This window comes from Panulirus ornatus, chromosome 9, assembly GCF_036320965.1.
Source record: "Panulirus ornatus isolate Po-2019 chromosome 9, ASM3632096v1, whole genome shotgun sequence".
In the NCBI taxonomy this organism is placed as follows: domain Eukaryota; kingdom Metazoa; phylum Arthropoda; class Malacostraca; order Decapoda; family Palinuridae; genus Panulirus; species Panulirus ornatus.
Window position 1 is genome coordinate 43735339 of NC_092232.1, and position 24448 is coordinate 43759786.

The 24448-nt window shown below is 43.9% G+C and overlaps 2 protein-coding genes across 4 annotated transcripts in view; both read right to left on the reverse strand.

The window, feature by feature from the left end:
- LOC139750376 (uncharacterized) overlaps window positions 1-6409 on the reverse strand; it is a 22824-nt gene extending 16415 nt beyond the window's left edge. For all 3 annotated transcript variants that reach the window (XM_071665104.1, XM_071665105.1, XM_071665106.1), the window contains exon 1: window positions 96-6409. In XM_071665104.1, coding sequence (XP_071521205.1) covers window positions 5660-6154 — 495 coding nt within the window. In that variant the 5' untranslated portion in view covers window positions 6155-6409 and the 3' untranslated portion in view covers window positions 96-5659. The remainder of the gene's footprint in view (window positions 1-95) is intronic.
- A 10512-nt stretch (window positions 6410-16921) lies between these two features.
- Window positions 16922-24448, reverse strand: part of LOC139750063 (uncharacterized) — a 37817-nt gene continuing 30290 nt past the window's right edge. Inside the window, exons 8-9 of the mRNA XM_071664398.1 lie at window positions 18043-18235; window positions 16922-17598 (exon numbers count right to left, since the gene is read on the reverse strand). Of these exons, the coding sequence (XP_071520499.1) occupies window positions 17218-17598; window positions 18043-18235 (574 nt within the window). The 3' untranslated portion in view covers window positions 16922-17217. The remainder of the gene's footprint in view (window positions 17599-18042; window positions 18236-24448) is intronic.

Here is a 24448-nt window from a genome sequence, read left to right on the forward strand (position 1 = left end):
TTTCCCGTTCTCAACCCACTGCTAGAGAAAACTTCCCAAGTCCCCATTCCACTGCAGGAAACCTTTCAGAACTATGCAACTCCACTGTTGCTTACCTTCCGAGCTGTCCTTCCACTGTTTTCAATCTTTCCACAGTCTCTATCCACTGTTGTCAACCCTTTGTTGTCAACTCTCTCTCCACTGTTGCCATCGCTTCAAGTTGTCCATATACACTTGCCCCGAAACTATTGCGAGACAGCTTCTCTTAAATGTAGTACAACGATTTGATTTTTCTTGTTATTTCTAATACACATTTGAAGTTTTCAGAGAAGAAAGTATGAACGAGAACAGCTGAGGTTGCATAAGTGAGTCACACAACAAAACTTCATATAGTGTCTTCCTCCGTCACCTTCTCCATGGCTTGTTCGTATATGAAAAGTTTTTCTGTTTATAACTTTCAGTCCTTAAGAAAAATGACCAAAATTTTCCCACAAAATGAAAATAATAGCTGTAGTTATACTCATGTTTACCATGAGTTCTGTAGATTGTCGAACTGTAGCACAACACCCGAAGACTGTCGAGGGTTAAGGCAAGATGAACTCTGGCAGACAACATTTGTTCAAGAAGCTCAGGTTACACGTTACAGGTTCAAAGGCCGTGTGACGACTGCTGAACGCAGTCCACTCCAGCACCAAACCCACCTCCCACGCACACCCTGGTGCGCTCAGTTTTCCGGCAGCGGCCAATCCCAAGCCGTAGTTCCATGACGTGACCGATGACGTCAGTTACACGTCATTACGAGTCACTGAATCACCACGTCACTTGACATCGCGCGTACCCAACTCGGTTACAGCTATACAACACTCCTCACTGATCTTAAAGCAGATCACTAGACTGAAAACGGTCCACTGGACGGCGTTCTCTTGAACTACGGCGCTTCAGTGGTTGTCCTGGACTCTCCTCCTCATTCTCGCTCGAATCTTCGGCTCCATCTGTGGCCAAGTCGTTTCTTATCAGACTGTCGTCTTCAGCGTCGTTCCCAGTAGCCTCATCCCCAGGCGACTCCTCTATGTCCAATGGTTGCGACGTGACTAGTCGCAGATCACGCACGTGGCGCGGCATGTCGTCGACCTCGACCATCTACTCAGAGACGACCTGGTCACCGATCCAATGGAGCTCTGAACGTTGCATCTTCTGCTGGGATGGTGGATCCTCAGTGTCGCCGACCTTGAGGCGATTCTGCACGTTCTCTGACCGATCATGCTCGCTTACACCGTCCATGCCGAGCAACCTGACCTCGTATCTGAAGATTCGATTTGCAGGAGCGGAGGAAGGGTCGTCACCTCGTGGCATCACATTGTAGAGATAGACGACCTCTGCAACAGAACAGAGTTTCCGCGCCGCTATTGTCTTCACAGACCGATGACATCGTTCCGATATCCCGTTGTCTGCAGGGACGTTCGCTCAGTGATATATGACGCTTATCATCCCCGAGGGTGGCGAACTCACAGAACGTCGAAATGCGAAAACTGTTGGTATTGTCGGTCAGTAACTCCTTCGGCGCACCACCTTCATAAAACACCAACTCCAGCTGGTCAATGACACCAGTCGCGGCTTGACGTCTTACTATCCTCCAAATGGCATATCGTGATGGGCCACAGTCTATTACTGTATGATAGTGTTGGCCCTCGAAGTAGGGGACGTCCATACTAACTCTATTCCAACAATTTGCTAATATCTCTCTTTCCCACCTTACTGGCGCTGGGTCAAGAGATTGGCACACTTCGCACCCTTGCACGACGCTGTGCACTTGCCGTCGCGAGATCGACGGGAAGAGTCTTCGACAGAAATTTGCATACGCGTAATGCTAGGAGGCCCTCTGGTTTTGCGAATATTAGTGAACTCGCGCTCGTATACGTTAGAGACAATCCCGCAGACCGACTGGATGCCTGCAGAAGACGACGATCACTCTTGCGACACCCTGGTCAGGGCGTCAGCCTTTTTCTCAGCGGAAGTGACGAATTTGACCTCGAGCGGCAAATTATACTCATAACTGTTTTCATCGTCTCAAGGCGCCGTCGGATGAGCCTCTCGCTGGCAGCTTTCGTATTCAGACGCGACCTCCCTGACAGCGAGTCCATCAACCAGCAGTACACGGTCTTCGAATCAGTCATCAACAACAGCTTTTTCATCTTCCAGACGACCACAGACACGGCATCTAATTCGGAGAGATAAATGGGCGAGCATCCGTCCTGCCGTGTCCAGCAGACGTCCTCAACGATGTTGCCGTTCACCTCCAGGACGGCCCCTATCAGAAGAGAACTGGCGTCCACCCATAAGACGGCCTCGTCACCATCCACATCCCAGCGACCTTGAGCTGGATCCGAACATTTTTTGCGCTGAAGGGTCTCGGTGAGCATCGAGTGCAGCTCCGGGATTGGTGAGCTCGCTGTCCCAGGAGTGGTGGCCGCGCTGGCTTCTCCTTTCAAGTAAGAGGACGCCGCACGCAGTCAGCCACAAACAGTTAAGAGGCTTGTAAGGCGCCTCACAGGGAAAACACCACGAGTCTTCAGTTCTCCGGCACATCAGTATCTTCGTATCACTTCTGAAAATTGGCCGCGTCGCTCCCCCAAGACTCTATGCCCAACACCCGAGCTCCTTCGGACACTCGCTCAGCGGGCTTGCACACCAATCCGTGATAACAGAGGTGGTTCTTAGCATCCGTCGCAAGCGCCACCCTCTCGTCCACAAGGATGTCATCCAAGTACGAAGAAGTTGCACGACTGATCCTCTCGTCCCAACTCAATACAGTACTCAGAACCTTCTTCATTACCAAGGGTGCAATGCTCAGTCCATAGCCCAGCCGCGTCAAACAGTACCGCCGTGCCTGGAATACCACCGTCTGATACGGCCACAGCAAACAGCTCACGTGGATCTGAAAGTAGGCTTACGCAGGTCGAGAAGAACAATCTTCTGGCCACAGTGGCGTCACTTTCTAATCTTGTAACTGCAGACGTCTGCGTCGGCCGTATGTGAACTAAGATGAGAGTTCAGCTCACGGAAGGTGATAACCGGGCGCACCTTCCCTTTTATTTTCTTTAACAATGGCGAACAGTGGGGTCGTCACCTTCACTGCTCCGTGACGCATCTCGTCGTGTGGAACTAGCCAGCCATCTGCAATCCATTGCGACACCTCGCGTTCGTACTCTTGGCGACTCTCCGGTCTTATCTGGTGCTCCAGAATAGTGTTCAACAGACGTGGCGGCTCCCTACCGTCACACAGCTTCCATAAAATCGTTCACTTTCTCGGTGCAGCATCATGGGTCACAGTGAAATTCTTTTCATTAATAACAGCACCAGTCGGTACTGCTGAAGATGGAGACTCGTTAACACCAAACAGCACGTAGTTCAGCGTGCGCATCGTCACACCACGGAAAACGTTAACACCATGCATGCCGAAGACGAAGTTCAAGTTCTGTGGCCTGGCGACCATCTCCCGCACCTCTACTGGTGATGCAACTCCCGACGGCTGCTGGACGCGCACCACACCCGTTCCTTCGCACAAGTACCGTTCACCGTCATCTTACGGATAGCCTGCTTCGTCCAGAGGAAGTACATGGAGACAAGGGTGATACTCTTCGCACATGCGGTGTCCACAAAGGCGTCGCAGATCACCCAGTCTACGACCAACCGAACCATCAGCAGAGCGCCTGTTACTGGCGAGCCGGAGCGGAGGCTCGCGCTGGCCGAACATCTAATCCGTTTCCTGGTTCCTGGGCGATATGCCGTCGGCGGTCAAAGCAAAAGCAGCGTATTTTACCGTGTCCATCTCTGTGCCCGTCGCGTACAGTTAAACAGTCACGGGTGTAGTGATTGGGCTGACTAGAGTCACGGCAGTTTACAACAACTGCTTCGACATGTTCACCAGGTCGAGCAGGACACCGAAGCGCAAACCTTGCCCCAGCAGCGCTGCCATTTTTCTCAACCAGCGTGGCTCAGGATCTGGCCAATGGTAATGGATGTCAGTCAGTAAGTTTTTCGGTGCACCACGCTAACAAAACACCAACACCAGCTGGCCAATGACACCAGTCGCTGCTTGACGTCCGAGTCTTCTCCAAATGGCATATCGTGATGAGCCACAGTATATCATTGTCAGATAGTGCTGGTCCTCGACGTGGAAGATGTCCATACTGACTATTCTAACAATCTGAAACTCCTAATGTCCCTCTTTCCCACCTTACTGGCGTTGGGTCAATAGACTGGCACACTTCAACCCTTGCACGACGTTGCGCACTTGCCGTCGCGTGATCGACGGGAAGAGCTTCCGACAAAAATATAGCGTGCGCTTAATGCCAGGATGCCCTCTGGTTTTGTGAATATTAGCGATCTCGCACTCGAACACGGCAGAGAGAACCCCACTGACCGACTGGACGTTTGCAGAAGACGACTACTCTTGCGACACTTTGGTCAGCGCGTCAGCCTTGTTCTCAGCAGAAGTGACGAATTTGACCTCGAGCTGCAAATTGTACTCAACTGTTTTCATGGTCTCCAGGCGCCGACGGATAAGCATCTCGCTGGCAGCTTTCGTTTTCAGACGCGACCTCCCTGACAGCAAGTCCATCAACGAGTAGTACACGGTCTTCGAATCAGTCATCAACAACAGCCTTTTCATCTACAGGCGACCACAAGGTTTACTCCCCGAAGCACGGCATCCAGTTCGGAGAGATAAATGGGCGAGCATTCGTTCTGCCGTAGCCAGCAGACGTCTTCAGTGATGTTGCCGTTCTCCTCCAGCACGTTCCCTGTCGCAAGAGAACTGGCGTCCACCCATACAACGGTCTCGTTGCCTTCCACATCCCATCGACCTTGAGCTGGATCCGAACATTTCATTCGCTGTGGGGTCTCGTCGAACATCAGGTGCAGCTCCGGACTGGCGAGTTGGCTGTCTCAGGAGGTGTTGACCGCAATGGTTTCTTTTTTTAGGCAGAAAGCCGCAGCACGCAGCCAGCCACAAACTGGTAAGTGGATCGTGAGGCGCCAAGACATGGAAAACACCACGTGTCTTGTCAACTTCTCCGGCACATCACTAACATCGTCGTCTCGCTTTCAAGAAAGGCCGCGTCTCCCTCCTCAGACTCATATGCCCAGAACCCGAGAGCCTCCGGACACTCGCGGCTTGCAGACTAGGCCGTGATAACGGATGAGGTTCTAACCATCCGTCACAATCGCTACCCTCCCGTCCGCCAGGATTTTATCCAAGTACGAAGAAGTTGCACGATTGATCTTCTCGTCCCAACTCAATACAATACTCAGAACCTTCTTCATTACCAAGGGCGCGATGCTCACTCCATAGCCCAGCCACGTCAAACAGTACCGCCGTGCCTGGAATACCACCGTCTGATACGGCCACATCGAATAGCTCACGTGGATCTGAAGGTAGACTTTACGCAGGTCGACAAGAGTAATCTTCTGCCCACGGCGGTACCACTATCCAATCTTCTCACCGCATACGTCTGTGTCGGCCGTATGTGGACTAAGATGAGAGTTCAGCTCACGGAAGTCGAGCACCGGGCGCACCTTCAATTTTATTCTCGTGAAAAATGACCTTCAGCGGGATCGTCACCTTAGCTGCTCCGTGACGCATCTCGTCGTTTGGAACTAACCAGCCATCCGCAATCCATTACGACACCTCGCGTTCGTACACTTGGCGACCCCCCGGACGTATCCGGTTCTCCGAAATAGTGTTCAACAGACGTGGCGGCTCCATACCGTCACACAGCTTCCATAAAACCGTCCACTTTCTCGGTACCGCATCATGGGTCACGGTGAAATCCTTTTCATCAATAACGGGACCTGTTGCTACAGTCGCCACTGCTGAAGATGGAGACTCGTGAACACCAAACCACACGTCGTTCGGCGTGCGCACCGTCACACCATGGAAAACGTTAACACCATTCATGTAGAGGACGAAGTTCAGGTTCATTGGCCTAATGGCCACCACTACCAACTGCACTGGTGACGCAACCACCGACGGCAGCTGGGCGCGCACCACACCCGTTCCCTCGCACAAGTACTGCTCACCGTCATCATACAGATATCCTGCTTCGTCCAGCGGGAGCACATGGAGACGTGCGCGATACTCTTCGTGCACCCAGTGTCCACCAGGGTGTCGCATCTCACCCCGTCCACGATCAACCGAACCATCGGCAGAGCGTCTGTTACTAACTAGCCGGAGAGGAGGTTGGCGCTGGCACCACCTCTCCTAATCAGCTTCCTCGGTTCCTGGGCATGATGAAGCGATATGCCGTTGGCGGTTATAGCAAAGGCAGCGTATGTTGCCGCGTCCACCTTGATGCTCGTAGCGTCAAGCTAAACAGTCACGGGTGTAGAGATTCAGCTGACCGCAGTCACGGCAGCTTACATCAGCTGCCTCGACCGCAGCGCAACAGCGCAACATCTGCTGCAGCAGCACTGCCATTCTCTTCAAACAGTGCGGCCCAGGATCTGGCCAATGCCCATGGATTCCATGCGTGAACCAGCCCGTCGGATGAGGTGGACAGCGCCATGTACGTCGGCCACAAAAGCACTGGCCAGGCCGGTGTCAGGCATACCCCCAAACAGCACTGCCAGACGACGCAAGCGGCCAAGTACACGTCCACCAATCACCATCGTCCATCTTACGAGCGGTGAACTGCTCGTCAGAGTAGAACCGATCTGACGCAACTATGGACGCAAGAGCTTCCTCGATTCTTTCGTATACCAGCTTGTTGTCACTGCTCAGCTGCTGGTAGACAGTAACGCACCGCCGGTGAGCCACAGTGGTATGATGTTCTGTAAGCACAACAAACCTCGCAGCTGGCCCACCAGCTCGAACTTATTGAGCGACTCAATCACGTTGTGTTACCATCCGTCGAACTCTGGGATCAGCCAGACATCCATCACTCTTGACATGCCAAGATAGCTTGTAGTTACTGGAACAGCAGCACAACACTCGAAGACTCGAGGGTTAAGAAAAAACTGGAACTCTGGCAGACAACACTTATTTAAGAAGCTCAGGTTACACGTTACAGGTCCAAAGGCCGGGTGACAACTGCTCATCGCAATCCACTCCACCACCAAACCCACCTCCCACGCACACCCTGGTCCGCTCAGTATTCTGGTCATGGCCAATCCCAAGGCGTAATTCAGTGGCGTGACCGATGACGTCGGATACACGTCATCGTAAGTCACTGAATCATCACGTCACCTTTCCCAGGTGTCATTCTACTCCATCTTTTCCCGTTCTCAACCCACTGCTAGAGAAAACTTCCCAAGTCCCCATTCCACTGCAGGAAACCTTTCAGAACTATGCAACTCCACTGTTGCTTACCTTCCGAGCTGTCCTTCCACTGTTTTCAATCTTTCCACAGTCTCTATCCACTGTTGTCAACCCTTTGTTGTCAACTCTCTCTCCACTGTTGCCATCGCTTCAAGTTGTCCATATACACTTGCCCCGAAACTATTGCGAGACAGCTTCTCTTAAATGTAGTACAACGATTTGATTTTTCTTGTTATTTCTAATACACATTTGATGCTTTCAGAGAAGAAAGTATGAACGAGAACAGCTGAGGTTGCATAAGTGAGTCACAACAAAACTTCATATAGTGTCTTCCTCCGTCACCTTCTCCATGGCTTGTTCGTATATGAAAAGTTTTTCTGTTTATAACTTTCAGTCCTTAAGAAAAATGACCAAAATTTTCTCACAAAATGAAAAGAAGACTTGTAGTTATACTCAATGTTTACCATGAGTTCACAAATATATTCACAGGATTTTTATCGAAAAACATGGCTGTATATGTGTGACAGATGGGGATGGAAAGATTTATTGTGCATAGGATGGCTGATGGTCTGTCTGTCTGTCTTCTGCAGGACTGTAAGCTATTGATGTCATTTTTTAGGTACTCCAGACTTATAGCGCTTTTCAGTTCAAGCCATTTAAAAATCAGGGTCATTTAGGAGTGGTTGTAAAAAGAGTAAAGGAAAGAGTGAAGAAGGTAAATATTTTAAATTGCCCATGAAATTTAAACCATAAGAAACATGACTGACCCATATAATTGCATATTGGGTGAGACTTGACCTGTGGTTAGGTGGAAGTAATGAGATGAAACAGAATCATAAAATAAAAAAGGTGCAAGGAAGTTGACGATGATGAACAGGAAAGAAAATTATCATCAAAGAAAAAATATATCAGCTAAGAATGAAAGATCAGAGAGAGAGAGAGAGAGAGAGAGAGAGAGAGAGAGAGAGAGAGAGAGGGAGAGAAGCTATGATAGTGAAGCTACGTATCGAGGGAAATGTTACTAAGTGCAGGAGAGGAGCTGAGAATAAAGTTGTTTGAGAATCAATTGTCTTGAAACTAAGACTGGATCTACCTTCTTTCATGAATCCAAAAAGCGTGGCTATCATTTTTTTTTCACGTAACTACCATTGGTTCGAGATTCTTTCAAGAGACTAAAAAGTGGTTCTGAAAATAGAGCTGATACCAGAATAGGTGCTGGTGTTGACAATGGAAGTCACAGACTATTATGGAAAAGGATCATGAGAATTCTAAGATCTCACAGAAAAATGGCCAAAATATTTCTTTGATGTGACAAATACCAAAGACCTGTGGGTCATACATGATTGTAAGTAGGATTTGGAAGTGAGGGTTAACGATACAGGGTTTGATGAAAACTGTTAAGTCCAACTTACTTCTAGAAGCAACTTATATTCTTATTTTCATTATTCTTGGAGGGACCTTGGTTCTTGCTTGACCTACACAAAGAATGAACCCAATCTCTCTTTCACACACACAGCAGCAGCAGCAGTTGTAGCCAACTGGAATTTCCTTTATTGTAGCATCAAACTTTTTTTTTTCTTTTACGTTATGGAGATATTTTCACATTACGCCACATTGCTATGAGGCAGCCGGGTCCTCACTCCAGTACCTTCTGGACGACGATACATTCTCGTCATGCTCTCAGGGGAGGTACCTCTCCGTTCACGCTGTTCATGGACGTAATTGGATCTGAACCACTGGGTTCAATGAGATAATGACAGACTTGTCCTCTCTACCACTGGAAACAATACATATCTTCATTACTGGAAGCATTTTGATTCTAACCACTACTGAAGGCCATTTGATTCTCACTACACTTTGAAATTGGTTCCCACCTTTATTACCGTAAGAGCCAGTTTGATTCTCAAATTACACTAGTATTAGTCAAATGGCTTGAAGCCAATTTACTGAGGGATGAAAAAGATGAAAAAAAAAAAAACATTTTCTCCAGTAATGATTTAGGTAAATGTGTCTGTTCATCTACAAGAAACCTGATCGATTTCATTGTTGAGTTTTTTCATTTTGTTATAGAACAGCTTTCATACTACAAAAGGATAAAGGTACACTTTCAAGAATGTCTCTTCAAGTTCATATTCTCTCAAGTGTTCGAGTCATACTATCTACAACAGTAAGACTCTCACAGAGTAACTACGAATGAGATATTATGGTAACATGTCTGAAGGCAACAGAAGATGTAGCATTATAATCTTTGAATGGAACTGCTTCAGATGATAAATCAGAACCATACAAAGATCTGTGAGAAAAATCTTTTTCAGCAGGTGTGAGATGGTACCTATTTAGGTAAGGTTTCTTTACAGGTACATATGCACGCTTACAAATAATAAGTGGTGTTCTCAATGACACTGTTGATAGCAGGGTCAATCCTTCCTTTAGGGGCCCAAACGTCTAGCCTTGGAGACCTATCCTGCTTTGGAAACTATGGGAACAAGTCAGCACAAAAAAACTGTCATGGAGCGATGATTGGGAACACACATAATCTAATAAGGTTTGCGGTGCAAAAGATATGACAGACTGGACGAAAAGAGCAAAAAAGAAAATGGAAATTATATATGTATCTCACGTCATCTCAGAAATTCCAGCCTCCATCAATATAATGATACTAGAGGATTAACAAGCAAATTTGCGAAACATCCCATGAGTCTTCATACTTCTGAAAGATGAAAGAAAACGAAGAAGAAATACAGTTGTAGGCACAAAAGTACAAGAGGAAAGCTTACATATATCCCTTTACCACTGGCTACTTTACGAGGGAAGAAGTTAGCAGAGGTGTTAAACTCCTTAGACGAAGTTATGACCCTCATATGGATCCCAACCACGCACGTAACATGATCTTACATACGCTCCATATAGCTACAAGGAGCTTTATGAAGGCAAGCAACATGAACTCAAATTGGATGGCCATTTTTGTTAAAGGCCAAGGCCAACTTCACCTCCACTCACATCAGCTGCTGCGGTAGTCACAGCTCCAGTGTCCTCCTCCTTTCTCCAAGTAACCCATGTCAAGAGAAAGGTGCAAGAGGTGAAAAAGAGGGCAAATGAGAGTTGGGGTGAGAGAGTATCATTAAATTTTAGGGAGAATAAAAAGATGTTCTGGAAGGAGGTAAATAAAGTGCGTAAGACAAGGGAGCAAATGGGAACTTCAGTGAAGGGAGCAAATGGGAACTTCAGTGAAGGGCGCAAATGGGGAGGTGATAACAAGTAGTGGTGATGTGAGAAGGAGATGGAGTGAGTATTTTGAAGGTTTGTTGAATGTGTTTGATGATAGAGTGGCAGATATAGGGTGTTTTGGTCGAGGTGGTGTGCAAAGTGAGAGGGTTAGGGAAAATGATTTGGTAAACAGAGAAGAGGTAGTGAAAGCTTTGCGGAAGATGAAAGCCGGCAAGGCAGCAGGTTTGGATGGTATTGCAGTGGAATTTATTAAAAAAGGGGGTGACTGTATTGTTGAGTGGTTGGTAAGGTTATTTAATGTATGTATGACTCATGGTGAGGTGCCTGAGGATTGGCGGAATGCGTGCATAGTGCCATTGTACAAAGGCAAAGGGGATAAGAGTGAGTGCTCAAATTACAGAGGTATAAGTTTGTTGAGTATTCCTGGTAAATTATATGGGAGGGTGTTGATTGAGAGGGTGAAGGCATGTACAGAGCATCAGATTGGGGAAGAGAAGTGTGGTTTCAGAAGTGGTAGAGGATGTGTGGATCAGGTGTTTGCTTTGAAGAATGTATGTGAGAAATACTTAGAAAAGCAAATGGATTTGTATGTAGCATTTATGGATCTGGAGAAGGCATATGATAGAGTTGATAGAGATGCTCTGTGGAAGGTATTAAGAATATATGGTGTGGGAGGAAAGTTGTTAGAAGCAGTGAAAAGTTTTTATCGAGGATGTAAGGCATGTGTACGTGTAGGAAGAGAGGAAAGTGATTGGTTCTCAGTGAATGTAGGTTTGCGGCAGGGGTGTGTGATGTCTCCATGGTTGTTTAATTTGTTTATGGATGGGGTTGTTAGGGAGGTAAATGCAAGAGTTTTGGAAAGAGGGGCAAGTATGAAGTCTGTTGGGGATGAGAGAGCTTGGGAAGTGAGTCAGTTGTTGTTCGCTGATGATACAGCGCTGGTGGCTGATTCATGTGAGAAACTGCAGAAGCTGGTGACTGAGTTTGGTAAAGTGTGTGGAAGAAGAAAGTTAAGAGTAAATGTGAATAAGAGCAAGGTTATTAGGTACAGTAGGGTTGAGGGTCAAGTCAATTGGGAGGTGAGTTTGAATGGAGAAAAACTGGAGGAAGTGAAGTGTTTTAGATATCTGGGAGTGGATCTGGCGGCGGATGGAACCATGGAAGCGGAAGTGGATCATAGGGTGGTGGAGGGGGCGAAAATTCTGGGGGCCTTGAAGAATGTGTGGAAGTCGAGAACATTATCTCGGAAAGCAAAAATGGGTATGTTTGAAGGAATAGTGGTTCCAACAATGTTGTATGGTTCAGAGCGTGGGCTATGGATAGAGTTGTGCGCAGGAGGATGGATGTGCTGGAAATGAGATGTTTGAGGACAATGTGTGGTGTGAGGTGGTTTGATCGAGTGAGTAACGTAAGGGTAAGAGAGATGTGTGGAAATAAAAAGAGCGTGGTTGAGAGAGCAGAAGAGGGTGTTTTGAAGTGGTTTGGGCACATGGAGAGAATGAGTGAGGAAAGATTGACCAAGAGGATATATGTGTCGGAGGTGGAGGGAACGAGGAGAAGAGGGAGACCAAATTGGAGGTGGAAAGATGGAGTGAAAAAGATTTTGTGTGATCGGGGCCTGAATATGCAGGAGGGTGAAAGGAGGGCAAGGAATAGAGTGAATTGGAGCGATGTGGTATACCGGGGTTGACGTGCTGTCAGTGGATTGAATCAAGGCATGTGAAGCGTCTGGGGTAAACCATGGAAAGCTGTGTAGGTATGTATATTTGCGTGTGTGGATGTATGTATATACATGTGTATGGGGGGGGGGCATTTCTTTCGTCTGTTTCCTTGCGCTACCTCGCAAACGCGGGAGACAGCGACAAAGTATAATAAAAAAAAATATAATATATATATATATATATATATATATATATATATATATATATATATATATACACACACACAGATATATACATATATACACATGTACATAATTCATACAGTCTGCCCTTATTCATTTCCGTCGCCACCCCGCCACACACGAGATGATAACCCTCTCCCTCCTCATGTGCGCGAGGTAGCGCTAGGAAAAGACAACAAAGGCCACATTCGTTCACACTCAGTCTCTAGCTGTATGTATAATGCACTGAAACCACAGCTCCCTTTCCACATCCAGGCCCCACATAACTTTCCATGGTTTACCCCAGACTCTTCACATGCCCTGGTTCAATCCATTGACAGCACGTCGACCCCGGTATACCACATTATTCCAATTCACTCTATTCCTTGCATGCCTTTCACCCTCCTGCATGTTCAGACCACGATCACTCAGAATCTTTTTCACTCCATCTTTCCACCTCCATTTTGGTCTCCCACTTCTCGTCGTTCCCTCCACCTCTGACACATACATCCTCTTTGTCAATCTTTCCTCACTCATTCTTTCCATGTGACCAAACTATTTCAAAACACCTTCTGCTCTCTCAACCACACTCTTTTTATTACCACACGTCTCTCTTACCCTTTCGTTACTTACTCGATCAAACCACCACACACCACATATTGTCCTCAAACATCTCATTTCCAGCACATCCACCTTCCTCCGCACAACTCTATCTATAGCCCACGCCTCACAACCATATATCATAGTTGGAGCCACTATTCCTTCAAACACACCCAGTTTTGCTTTCCAAGATAACGTTCTCGACTTCCACACATTCTTCAACGCTCCCAGAACTTTCGCCTTCCTCCACCCTATGATTCACTACCGCTTCCATGGTTCCATCCACTGCCAAATCCACTCCCAGATATCTAAAACACTTCACTTCCTCCAGTTTTTCTCCATTCAAACTTACCTCCCAATTGACTTATCCCTCAACCCTATTGTACCTAATAACGTTGCTATTATTCACATTTACTCCCAGCTTTCTTCTATCACACACTTCACCAAATTCAGTCACCAGCTTCTGCAGTTTCTCACCCGAATCAGCCACCAGCGCTGTATCATCAGCGAACAATAACTAAATCACTTCCCAAGCTCTCTCACCCACAACAAACTGCATACTTGCCCCTCTTTCCAAAACTCTTGCATTCACCTCCCTAACAACCCCATCCATAAACTAATTAAACAATCATGGAGACATCACGCACCCCTGCCGCAAACCTACATTCACTGAGAACCAATCACTTTCCTCTCTTCCTACACGTCACATGCCTTACATCCCCGATACAAACTTTTCACTGCTTCTAACAACTTGCCTCCCACATCATATATTCTTAATACCTTCCACAGAGCATCTCTATCACCTCTATCATATGCCTTCTCCAGGTCCATAATTGCTACATACAAATCCATTTGCTTTTCTAAATATTTCTCACATACATTCTTCAAAGCAAACACCATATCCGGATACACATCCTCTACCACTTCTGAAACCACACTGCTCTTCCCCAATCTGATGCTCTGTACATGCCTTCACCCTCTCAATCAATGCCCTCCCATATAATTTCCCAGGAATACTCTACAAACTTATACCTCTGTAATTTGAGCACTCACTTTTATCCCCTTTCCCTTTGTACAATGGCACTATGCAAGCATTCCGCCAATCCTCAGGCACCTCACCATGAGTCATACATACATTAAATAACCTTATCAACCAGTCAACAATACAGTCACCCACTTTTTTTAATAAATTCCCTTGCAATACCATCCAAACCCGCTGCCTTGCCAGCTTTCATCTTCCGCAAAGCTTTTACCATCTCTTCTCTGTTTACCAAATCATTTTCCCTAACTCTTTCAATTTGCACACCACCTCGACCAAAACACCCTATATCTGCCACTTTATCATCAAACGCATTCAACAAACCTTCAAAATACTCATTCCATCTCCTTTTCACATCACCACTACTTGTTATCACCTCCCCATTAGCTCCCTTCACTGATGTTCCCATTTGTTCCCTTGTCTTACGCACTTTATTTACCTCCTTCCAAAACATCTTTTTATTCTCCCTAAAATTTAATGATACTCTCTCACCCCAACTCTCATTTGCCCTCTTTTTCACCTCTTGCACCTTTCTCTTGACCTCCTGCCTCTTTCTTTTATACATCTCCAAGTCATTTGCATTATTTCCCTGCAAAAATCGTCCTTTCTAATCTGCCCACCTCCCACGCTTCTCATGCCACAAGCATCTTTTGCGTAAGCCATCACTGCTTCCCTATATACATCCCATTCCTCCCCTATTCCCCTTACGTCCTTCATTCTCACCTTTTTCCATTCTGTACTCAGTCTCTCCTGGTACTTCCTCACACAAGTCTCCTTCCCAAGCTCACTTACTCTCACCACCCTCTTCACTCCAACATTCACTCTTCTTTTCTGAAAACCTATACAAATCTTCACCTTAGCCTCCACAAGATAATGATCAGACATCCCTCCAGTTGCACCTCTCAGCACATTAACATCCAAAAGTTTCTCCTTCGCGCGCCTATCAATTAACACGTAATCCAATAACGCTCTTTGGCTATCTCTCCTACTTACATACGTACAATTATGTATGGCTCTCTTTTTAAACCAGTCCCTTTTCAGCACATAAATCTACAAGCTCTTCACCATTTCCATTTACAACACTGAACACCCCATGTGCACCAATTATTCCCTCAACTGCCATATTACTCACCTTTGCATTCAAATCACCCATCACTATAACCCGGTCTCGTGAATCAAAACTACTAATACACTCACTCAGCTGCTCCCAAAACACTTGCCTCTCATGATCTTTCTTGTCATGCCCAGGTGCATATGCACCAATAATCACCCATCTCTCTCCATCAACTTTCAGTTTTACCCATATCAATCTAGAGTTTACCTTCTTACACTCTTTATCACATTCTCCCACCACTCCTGTTTCAGGAGTAGTGCTGCTCCTTCCCTTGCTCTTGTCCTCTCACTAACCCCTGACTTTGCTCCCAAGACATTCCCAAACCACTCTTCCCCTTTACCCTTGAGCTTCGTTTCACTCAGAGCCAAAACATCCAGGTTCCTTTCCTCAAACATACTACCTATCTCTCCCTTTTTCTCATCTTGGTTACATCCACACACATTTAGACACCCCAATCTGAGCCTTCGAGGAGGATGAGAACTCCCGCGTGACTCCTTCTGTTTCCCCTTTTAGAAAGTTAAAATACAAGGAGGGGAGGGTTCCTAGCCCCCCGCTCCCGTCCCCTTTAGTCGCCTTCTACGACACGTGAGGAATGCGTGGGAAGTATTCTTTTTCCCCTATCCCCAGGGATAATATATATATATATATATATATATATGTATATATATATATATATTCCAAACTTGAGATGGGTATGGAAAGTTTCTACTCAGGAACATGATTTCTCTCATAAACAGTTAATGTTACTTTTACACAGAACAACAGTTCACATTCTTTTTCTTCTTCATAAACACAACTCTGTTATTATACGGAACACAGCTGCATCTGCATGTCCTCTGAGGGTACTTGTAGTATCTGAAGATGTGTATACTCGTTCTGCACATCGACAAGAATGTTTTTAAATAGCTTCAGTAATTTCACCATTGATCCCTACATATGCTGCTGGCTGGTGTCAAACAGTTAAGAAACTTACTGGAGAAAACAGGATGATTTTATCCTTGTTCACAATATGTGATGAAGCCACTTGACTAGACCAGAGACCATTCATTTTAACCATAAGGAAAACCAAAGAAATAGGATAATTTTGTATAGAATTAGCTTTAAGAACAATGTTGCACAAATAATGGACAGGACACGTTCAATGATAAGGAGTTACTGGAAGGAAATACAGTAAAATGAATTTTTTTTTTTGATGTCCAGTGTACATTCTTTAAGGGAAAAAAAAAATATAGTGTGCTTTTCAAACCCACATAATAACGTAAAATCTCCAGATGCAAAGCTCATGAAATCTTATATGTGGATGAGTGTGTATCATCCTAGTGCTTGGCCCATCTACGTGTGTTATGGAGATGGAAGTCTCATACCAACTGTGTAGAACAGTTTGTCTAACTTTCATACACCGTTGATGTCAGCTATCCATAAATCACTTTCAAAAGGTCAAATTCAACATTTACAGCATCAATATCTCGTAATGGATTTCATATATTTCTAGGCTTAGTCAAGAGTATTGCTACTGAACATAGTGGAAAACGTTTTACTGGAGTTTGAAGTTTGATTTCATAATGATACACGGGTGGTAGTGCATCTGGGTGGGTGGGAGTGTAGAACCAGATGAGTGAGAAAATGTAGCAGACAATGATCAACTGTAATTGACGATTACATAATTTTGTAATCTGAACTTTTCATATTTTTCTTTTCATCTAGAAGCATTGTTGATTTTGCTGACGTATTGATCCTGAGTTATAACATGCTATTGTTGCCATATATATATATATATATATATATATATATATATATATATATATATATATATATATATATATATATATATATCAATTTATATAATGTATTCTTTTATGGATATTTAGATCTAAGAATATAATTGGTAAAAAATGCATCTATCGTGCACTAGCCTTTGATTCACTTTCCAGCGGTCAACGCTGAGAACAGTTACAAGATTCTTAACATCATTATATGTAGATTTATTATTTGTATTACAGTCCAGCACAAGAAGAAGACGCGCGGTGAGCAGACTCCACTCCAGCCTGGCACAAATGTTATGAGTCTCGGTCGGACATCGTGTCTTGGGAGTCTGGGAAGCAGAGGAGAGGTACGGGTGGTGGCGGAAGGTCTGGGTGTAGGTTGGGAGGTATCTGTGGCAGGGCGGGCGAAGGGACCCGCCGGGGTGGTAATGCCATGGTCGACGTGGTGTGATGGGCAGGTGCTTGCGATCCTGACCCTGCTGCAGTCGCCACTGTGTTCGTGTTGTACGTCTGACTCACAGTGGCGCCTGAAGTTACCGAGGCAGCGGGTGTGGCACCGCTGGTCTGGAGGGAGAGGGACTCCGGAGGGCGGGGACGAGAGGCAGTTTTGAGATGCAGAGCTGCGTTGGGAGTCAGGCCCAACTCGACCATAGTGGCGTCTCCTCGCTCTAATACCTACAAAGACACGACTCACATATCAGAGAATTTTTTCTCAATACGAAAGAAATACTTCAAATGTCACTTGAGAAAGTATTCACTTGTATAAACAGATATGTCAGACAAACTTCCTATTTGCTCAGGGGGTAAAACAAAGGGGTTAGATAAGCCTTATGCTAATACATCATTGTGTGATTGTAATATAAGCGGCACACGAACTCACTTGTATAACTTTTCTCATGTATGATTCTACTGTCCATACATACGTACATGTTGGTGTTGGACTTGCCAATATTGTGGCAACTGTGTGCCGTGGCTTTTACCGACCTCTCTCACTTGTCTCGCAGATCACTCGACTGTTAGCCTGGTATAATGATGGTATACGTACGTTTCTGTCTCTTGAGTGTAAGGGATCCACAAGGTTACTTTAAGCTGCCTCATGGTCACCTGTATTTATATAACTCTATAACGGTGTTTGGCAAGTGCCGAGGTCATGGTACGTGGGTTGGCAAGTGCCGAGGTCATGGTACGTGGGTTGGCAAGTGCCGAGGTCATGGTACGTGGGTTGTCAAGTGCCGAGGTCATGGTACGTGGGTTGTCAAGTGCCGAGGTCATGGTACGTGGGTATGCAAGTGCCGAGGTCATGGTACGTGGGCTGGCAAGTGCCGAGGACATGGTACGTGGGTTGGCAAGTGCCGAGGTCATGGTACGTGGGTTGTCAAGTGCCGAGGTCATGGTACGTGGGTAGGCAAGTGCCGAGGTCATGGTACGTGGGTTGTCAAGTGCCGAGGTCATGGTACGTGGGTTGTCAAGTGCCGAGGTCATGGTACGTGGGTATGCAAGTGCCGAGGTCATGGTACGTGGGTTGTCAAGTGCCGAGGTCATGGTACGTGGGTTGGCAAGTGCCGAGGTCATGGTACGTGGGTTGGCAAGTGAAGGAAATCAGTCAACGTTTATGAGGGTGTTCGAGAATTCTGATACACAAAAGAGGGAAAAAGGGTTTTGTTGTGGAAGGTTTCGTAGACAGTAGAAGAAACATTTTCCATACTGTCTCGTGCAGACCACTAGAGCAGTGGTACACTGGGTTGCAGGACATCCCAAAGCAATTGCACTTTGCCTCAAAGTCTCTGTCAACAATTCGTCATAGGAATTTAACATTGAGCCATTACCCAATGATGGATCTGTACTTGTTTGTGAAAACTCTCTGCGAATGACGACGCTTGGCTGGTGTCATCTGTTAAGCAGGTGGATGGAATGTATTCCACTTCAAGAACTTTACATCAACTTTACTTAGCCCTTGAAGATGTGTCCTTAGAAAGTGGTTATTTTTTTCCTTAGGCCAAATAGGTCAACAGGATATTATCCTGTATATGGCACAGGTGACCAATTACCCTGCATGTCTTCAGGGTCGTTGGCTGTAGGGTCAGTTTATAAGCCTTGTATGCATGAAAAAAGGAAGAAGGAACAGAGAATCATGAAAAGGAAGAAGGAACAGAGAATCATGAAAAGGAAGAAGGAACAGAGAATCATGAAAAGGAAGAAGGAACAGAGAATCATGAAAAGGAAGAAGGAACACAGAATCATGAAAAAGGAAGAAGGAACACAGAATCATGAAAAGGAAGAAGGAACACAGAATCATGAAAAAGGAAGAAGGAACAGAGAATCATGAAAAGGAAGAAGGAACAGAGAATCATGAAAAGGAAGAAGGAACAGAGAATCATGAAAAGGAAGAAGGAACAGAGAATCATGAAAAGGAAGAAGGAACAGAGAATCATGAAAAGGAAGAAGGAACAGAGAATCATGAAAAGGAAGAAGGAACAGAGAATCATGAAAAGGAAGAAGGAACACAGAATCATGAAAAAGGAAGAAGGAACAGAGAATCATGAAAAGGAAGAAGGAACACAGAATCATGAAAAGGAAGAAGGAACAGAGAATCATGAAAAGGAAGAAGGAACAGAGAATCATGAAAAGGAAGAAGGAACAGAGAATCATGAAAAGGAAGAAGGAACACAGAATCATGAAAAGGAAGAAGGAACAGAGAATCATGAAAAGGAAGAAGGAACACAGAATCATGAAAAGGAAGAAGGAACAGAGAATCATGAAAAGGAAGAAGGAACACAGAATCATGAAAAAGGAAGAAGGAACACAGAATCATGAAAAAGGAAGAAGGAACACAGAATCATGAAAAGGAAGAAGGAACAGAGAATCATGAAAAGGAAGAAGGAACAGAGAATCATGAAAAGGAAGAAGGAACAGAGAATCATGAAAAGGAAGAAGGAACAGAGAATCATGAAAAGGAAGAAGGAACAGAGAATCATGAAAAGGAAGAAGGAACACAGAATCATGAAAAAGGAAGAAGGAACAGAGAATCATGAAAAGGAAGAAGGAACAGAGAATCATGAAAAGGAAGAAGGAACAGAGAATCATGAAAAGGAAGAAGGAACAGAGAATCATGAAAAGGAAGAAGGAACAGAGAATCATGAAAAGGAAGAAGGAACAGAGAATCATGAAAAGGAAGAAGGAACAGAGAATCATGAAAAGGAAGAAGGAACACAGAATCATGAAAAGGAAGAAGGAACAGAGAATCATGAAAAAGGAAGAAGGAACAGAGAATCATGAAAAGGAAGAAGGAACACAGAATCATGAAAAAGGAAGAAGGAACACAGAATCATGAAAAGGAAGAAGGAACACAGAATCATGAAAAGGAAGAAGGAACAGAGAATCATGAAAAGGAAGAAGGAACAGAGAATCATGAAAAGGAAGAAGGAACACAGAATCATGAAAAGGAAGAAGGAACAGAGAATCATGAAAAGGAAGAAGGAACACAGAATCATGAAAAAGGAAGAAGGAACACAGAATCATGAAAAGGAAGAAGGAACACAGAATCATGAAAAGGAAGAAGGAACACAGAATCATGAAAAGGAAGAAGGAACACAGAATCATGAAAAGGAAGAAGGAACACAGAATCATGAAAAGGAAGAAGGAACAGAGAATCATGAAAAGGAAGAAGGAACAGAGAATCATGAAAAGGAAGAAGGAACACAGAATCATGAAAAGGAAGAAGGAACACAGAATCATGAAAAGGAAGAAGGAACACAGAATCATGAAAAAGGAAGAAGGAACACAGAATCATGAAAAAGGAAGAAGGAACACAGAATCATGAAAAGGAAGAAGGAACAGAGAATCATGAAAAGGAAGAAGGAACAGAGAATCATGAAAAGGAAGAAGGAACACAGAATCATGAAAAGGAAGAAGGAACACAGAATCATGAAAAAGGAAGAAGGAACACAGAATCATGAAAAGGAAGAAGGAACACAGAATCATGAAAAGGAAGAAGGAACAGAGAATCATGAAAAGGAAGAAGGAACACAGAATCATGAAAAGGAAGAAGGAACACAGAATCATGAAAAGGAAGAAGGAACACAGAATCATGAAAAGGAAGAAGGAACACAGAATCATGAAAAAGGAAGAAGGAAACACAGAATCATGAAAAGGAAGAAGGAACACAGAATCATGAAAAGGAAGAAGGAACACAGAATCATGAAAAAGGAAGAAGGAACACAGAATCATGAAAAGGAAGAAGGAACACAGAATCATGAAAAGGAAGAAGGAACAGAGAATCATGAAAAGGAAGAAGGAACACAGAATCATGAAAAGGAAGAAGGAACACAGAATCATGAAAAGGAAGAAGGAACACAGAATCATGAAAAGGAAGAAGGAACAGAGAATCATGAAAAGGAAGAAGGAACACAGAATCATGAAAAGGAAGAAGGAACACAGAATCATGAAAAGGAAGAAGGAACACAGAATCATGAAAAGGAAGAAGGAACACAGAATCATGAAAAAGGAAGAAGGAACACAGAATCATGAAAAGGAAGAAGGAACACAGAATCATGAAAAAGGAAGAAGGAACACAGAATCATGAAAAGGAAGAAGGAACACAGAATCATGAAAAGGAAGAAGGAACACAGAATCATGAAAAGGAAGAAGGAACACAGAATCATGAAAAAGGAAGAAGGAACAGAGAATCATGAAAAGGAAGAAGGAACACAGAATCATGAAAAAGGAAGAAGGAACACAGAATCATGAAAAGGAAGAAGGAACACAGAATCATGAAAAAGGAAGAAGGAACACAGAATCATGAAAAGGAAGAAGGAACACAGAATCATGAAAAGGAAGAAGGAACACAGAATCATGAAAAGGAAGAAGGAACACAGAATCATGAAAAGGAAGAAGGAACACAGAATCATGAAAAGGAAGAAGGAACACAGAATCATGAAAAGGAAGAAGGAACACAGAATCATGAAAAGGAAGAAGGAACACAGAATCATGAAAAAGGAAGAAGGAACACAGAATCATGAAAAGGAAGAAGGAACACAGAATCATGAAAAGGAAGAAGGAACACAGAATCATGAAAAGGAAGAAGGAACAGAGAATCATGAAAAGGAAGAAGGAACACAGAATCATGAAAAAGGAAGAAGGAACACAGAATCATGAAAAGGAAGAAGGAACACAGAATCATGAAAAGGAAGAAGGAAACACAGAATCATGAAAAGGAAGAAGGAACACAGAATCATGAAAAGGAAGAAGGAACACAGAATCATGAAAAGGAAGAAGGAACACAGAATCATGAAAAGGAAGAAGGAACACAGAATCATGAAAAGGAAGAAGGAACACAGAATCATGAAAAGGAAGAAGGAACACAGAATCATGAAAAAGGAAGAAGGAACACAGAATCATGAAAAAGGAAGAAGGAACACAGAATCATGAAAAAGGAAGAAGGAACACAGAATCATGAAAAGGAAGAAGGAACACAGAATCATGAAAAGGAAGAAGGAACACAGAATCATGAAAAGGAAGAAGGAACACAGAATCATGAAAAAGGAAGAAGGAACACAGAATCATGAAAAGGAAGAAGGAACACAGAATCATGAAAAAGGAAGAAGGAACACAGAATCATGAAAAGGAAGAAGGAACAGAGAATCATGAAAAGGAAGAAGGAACACAGAATCATGAAAAGGAAGAAGGAACACAGAATCATGAAAAGGAAGAAGGAACACAGAATCATGAAAAGGAAGAAGGAACAGAGAATCATGAAAAGGAAGAAGGAACACAGAATCATGAAAAGGAAGAAGGAACACAGAATCATGAAAAGGAAGAAGGAACACAGAATCATGAAAAGGAAGAAGGAACACAGAATCATGAAAAAGGAAGAAGGAACACAGAATCATGAAAAGGAAGAAGGAACACAGAATCATGAAAAGGAAGAAGGAACACAGAATCATGAAAAAGGAAGAAGGAACACAGAATCATGAAAAGGAAGAAGGAACACAGAATCATGAAAAAGGAAGAAGGAACACAGAATCATGAAAAGGAAGAAGGAACACAGAATCATGAAAAAGGAAGAAGGAACACAGAATCATGAAAAGGAAGAAGGAACACAGAATCATGAAAAGGAAGAAGGAACACAGAATCATGAAAAAGGAAGAAGGAACACAGAATCATGAAAAGGAAGAAGGAACAGAGAATCATGAAAAGGAAGAAGGAACACAGAATCATGAAAAGGAAGAAGGAACACAGAATCATGAAAAAGGAAGAAGGAACACAGAATCATGAAAAAGGAAGAAGGAACACAGAATCATGAAAAAGGAAGAAGGAACACAGAATCATGAAAAAGGAAGAAGGAACACAGAATCATGAAAAGGAAGAAGGAACACAGAATCATGAAAAGGAAGAAGGAACACAGAATCATGAAAAAGGAAGAAGGAACACAGAATCATGAAAAGGAAGAAGGAACACAGAATCATGAAAAAGGAAGAAGGAACAGAGAATCATGAAAAGGAAGAAGGAACACAGAATCATGAAAAGGAAGAAGGAACACAGAATCATGAAAAGGAAGAAGGAACACAGAATCATGAAAAGGAAGAAGGAACACAGAATCATGAAAAGGAAGAAGGAACACAGAATCATGAAAAGGAAGAAGGAACACAGAATCATGAAAAGGAAGAAGGAACACAGAATCATGAAAAGGAAGAAGGAACACAGAATCATGAAAAGGAAGAAGGAACAGAGAATCATGAAAAGGAAGAAGGAACACAGAATCATGAAAAGGAAGAAGGAACACAGAATCATGAAAAGGAAGAAGGAACAGAGAATCATGAAAAGGAAGAAGGAACACAGAATCATGAAAAGGAAGAAGGAACACAGAATCATGAAAAGGAAGAAGGAACACAGAATCATGAAAAAGGAAGAAGGAACACAGAATCATGAAAAAGGAAGAAGGAACACAGAATCATGAAAAAGGAAGAAGGAACAGAGAATCATGAAAAGGAAGAAGGAACACAGAATCATGAAAAGGAAGAAGGAACACAGAATCATGAAAAGGAAGAAGGAACACAGAATCATGAAAAGGAAGAAGGAACACAGAATCATGAAAAGGAAGAAGGAACACAGAATCATGAAAAGGAAGAAGGAACACAGAATCATGAAAAGGAAGAAGGAACACAGAATCATGAAAAAGGAAGAAGGAACAGAGAATCATGAAAAGGAAGAAGGAACACAGAATCATGAAAAAGGAAGAAGGAACACAGAATCATGAAAAGGAAGAAGGAACACAGAATCATGAAAAAGGAAGAAGGAACACAGAATCATGAAAAGGAAGAAGGAACACAGAATCATGAAAAAGGAAGAAGGAACACAGAATCATGAAAAGGAAGAAGGAACACAGAATCATGAAAAGGAAGAAGGAACACAGAATCATGAAAAGGAAGAAGGAACACAGAATCATGAAAAGGAAGAAGGAACACAGAATCATGAAAAGGAAGAAGGAACACAGAATCATGAAAAGGAAGAAGGAACACAGAATCAT